The sequence below is a fragment of the Talpa occidentalis genome, unplaced genomic scaffold (genome assembly GCF_014898055.3).
Source record: "Talpa occidentalis isolate TD23 unplaced genomic scaffold, MPIMG_talOcc4v2.1 talOcc4.18, whole genome shotgun sequence".
Classification (NCBI taxonomy): Eukaryota; Metazoa; Chordata; class Mammalia; order Eulipotyphla; family Talpidae; genus Talpa; species Talpa occidentalis.
Window position 1 is genome coordinate 4,250,204 of NW_023601851.1, and position 2,504 is coordinate 4,252,707.

The 2,504-nt window shown below is 44.7% G+C and overlaps 1 protein-coding gene across 1 annotated transcript; it reads left to right on the forward strand.

Moving 5' to 3' along the window:
* Nucleotides 1-701: 701 nt before the first annotated feature.
* On the forward strand, nt 702-2,504 carry LOC119250829 (olfactory receptor 56-like). Its single transcript, XM_037518420.1, has 2 exons — nt 702-818; nt 1,674-2,504. The coding sequence occupies exons 1-2, from the start codon at nt 702-704 to the stop codon at nt 2,502-2,504; spliced, it is 948 nt and encodes a 315-aa protein (XP_037374317.1).

Below are 2,504 nucleotides of genomic sequence, written 5' to 3' on the forward strand. Positions count from 1 at the left end.
TGTTTGTTAGAGTTAAAGGGTTGATAGAAACAGGGAAGATTTATATAGAGAAGGAAGTGGAAGAAAGTAGCAGACCCATAATTTTTTTGTCATATTTAATGTTTTAAATGTCAATGTTTTCAGACTTAATATGCTTTTATGTGTATGACATTTTAAGCACCAAATTCAGCATAGGGATTGGAGAGTGTTTGTGTCTAGATTTCCCCATATGAACAACCCTACATTCCACGCATTCTACAAACCCCCGTGTCATCCCTCTGTGGCACGAGGTGGTGAGGACAGGGGCAGCTGACACTCCTGTCACCGGGACAGACAGCTGGGAACTCAGTGCCGAGCCACCTCACAGAGAATTCTGCTGGTACTAAAAAAACTGTGTCTACCACAGCTGCCGTAACTGCGCACTTACCCAATGATGTTTATTAAACATGTTTGTAATTTAAGTCTCATGTCCACTTAAAGTCTATGAAAGTTCTTTATTATACATCCTCCCCAAGAGAAAGTGCTGCATCACTTCATCACTTCACAAATGAACTTAAGTTCACTTTGCAACAAAACAAAGACAATAAGACAGAAGGAAATCCCTGGGGATTTTCGAGCCCTGAGGTTGCTGCTGTGCCCCCACCTGTAGGGCAGTGAGTCCACCTGGCTTCCCATGCAGGAGCGCATTTCCCACGCAGTCCATTCCTGCCAGGCAGGTCTCTATGCCGCCTGCTGCCCACTGGAACCTTGTCCTGTCCGAAGCTCACAAACAATACCTCCTTAATGACATGTTTAGAACTAGCTCCTTAGAGAAGAAAGGTATTTCCATTACACAACAGGTGAGATTTCCAGGTTAATTGGAAGTCATTGTGGAAAAGAATTAAAGGGTGCCTTGACCCTGACCTTGCAGCTCTGTCCACAAAGCACATATAGCCCTGAACTACTGATATTACCCGTTTTTTTTTTTAAAGATTTATTTATTTATGCTTACAAGAACCAGGGTACAGACGAGAGGTGTGGGGGTGAGAGGATTCACCAGAGACAGAGTGGGGAACAGAACAGGCAGATTGACTGAAATACACTGCTGAAGGGAGCAGCAGGGGTATCAGGAAAGGTCTGCTGCACCATGTGGGTAGCTCCCTGGCCCCGGATTGAAATTGTGCTTCAGTGGCAGTGGAGAGCTTCATAGGTTGTGTCTTAACCCTCTGAACCACCAGGAAGGTCCTGATACTCCACATTATTGAAGTGCATAATAATGATGCAGGTGTTCATTAATTAATGCATTTATTTATGTATGCTACTTAAAGCATAACTTAATAGTAATTACATGAGGAATGCAATTTCTAAAAATTTTAATAAAAAAAATGTTTCAAAATAACATTTTAAAGCTAGCCAATATTGCCTTTTCTCAGTGTGGCAAGAATCCTAGATGGTAACTTAAGATACCTTAGTGAAGTCCAGTGAAAGGTAAATATGTTTCTTTACTAATAAAGCTGAAGGGTGAAGCACAGGGAGTAAAATAGACTTGCAATATTAAAAGTGGCACATGACTTTATTTGCGAAAATCTTGTAGGGACAATGAATATTATGCTTGTGAAAAACTCCCCAAGGTTACAAATTCAAAACACGAGCATGGCATGGCTGAGCAACCAGACCTCAGGCAGTGATTTCGTCCACTTGGATCTGTTCCACAGCACCCCAGTGCTCTGGGTCCTCTTCACACTCACCTGCTCGATCTCCTGGTGGCCCTGTTCGGCAACACCATAATAATGATCTGGGCCGACCCTCTTCTCCACACCCCCATGTATTTTCTGCTCAGCCAGCTTTCCCTCATGGATCTCATCTATATCTGCACATTTGTCCCCAAAATGTCCCTAATCTTTCTGTCTGGGGACCACCGCATCTCCTTCATTGGCTGTAGCTTCCAGATGTTCCCCTTCACCACACTTGCTAGCTCAGAGTTCCTGCTGCTGGCGGTCATGGCTTATGACTGCTACGTGGCCATCTGCCACCCTCTGCACTACCCCATCCACATGCACCCCAAGGTCTGTGTGGTCCTGGTGCTTGTGACCTGGCTGGGTGCCCTGCTCAATTCCTTGATCTATGTGGTCTATACTCTGACACTTCCTTACTGTGCCTCCAGGGAAATCCACCATTTCTTCTGTGAGATCCCAGCGCTCCTCAAAGTGGCCTGTGCTGACACTTCACAATACAAAAAGGGGATTTATTTTAGTGCTGTGATTTTTTTCATTCCTCCCATCTCAGCTATTCTGTGCTCCTATGGAAGCATACTGTCCACTTTTCTGGGCATGGGATCATGCCAGGCTCTCCGGAAAACCTTGGCTACTTGCTCTTCTCACATGACTGTGGTGTTGCTCTTCTATGGAGCTGCAATCACTAAGTACCTTGTGCCAAAGTCCTACCACTCACCCAAGCAGGAAGAAGTGGTCTCTGTGATCTACACCATCATTTCACCCATGCTCAACCCCCTCATCTACAGCCTGCATAAAAAGGAAGTCAATTAA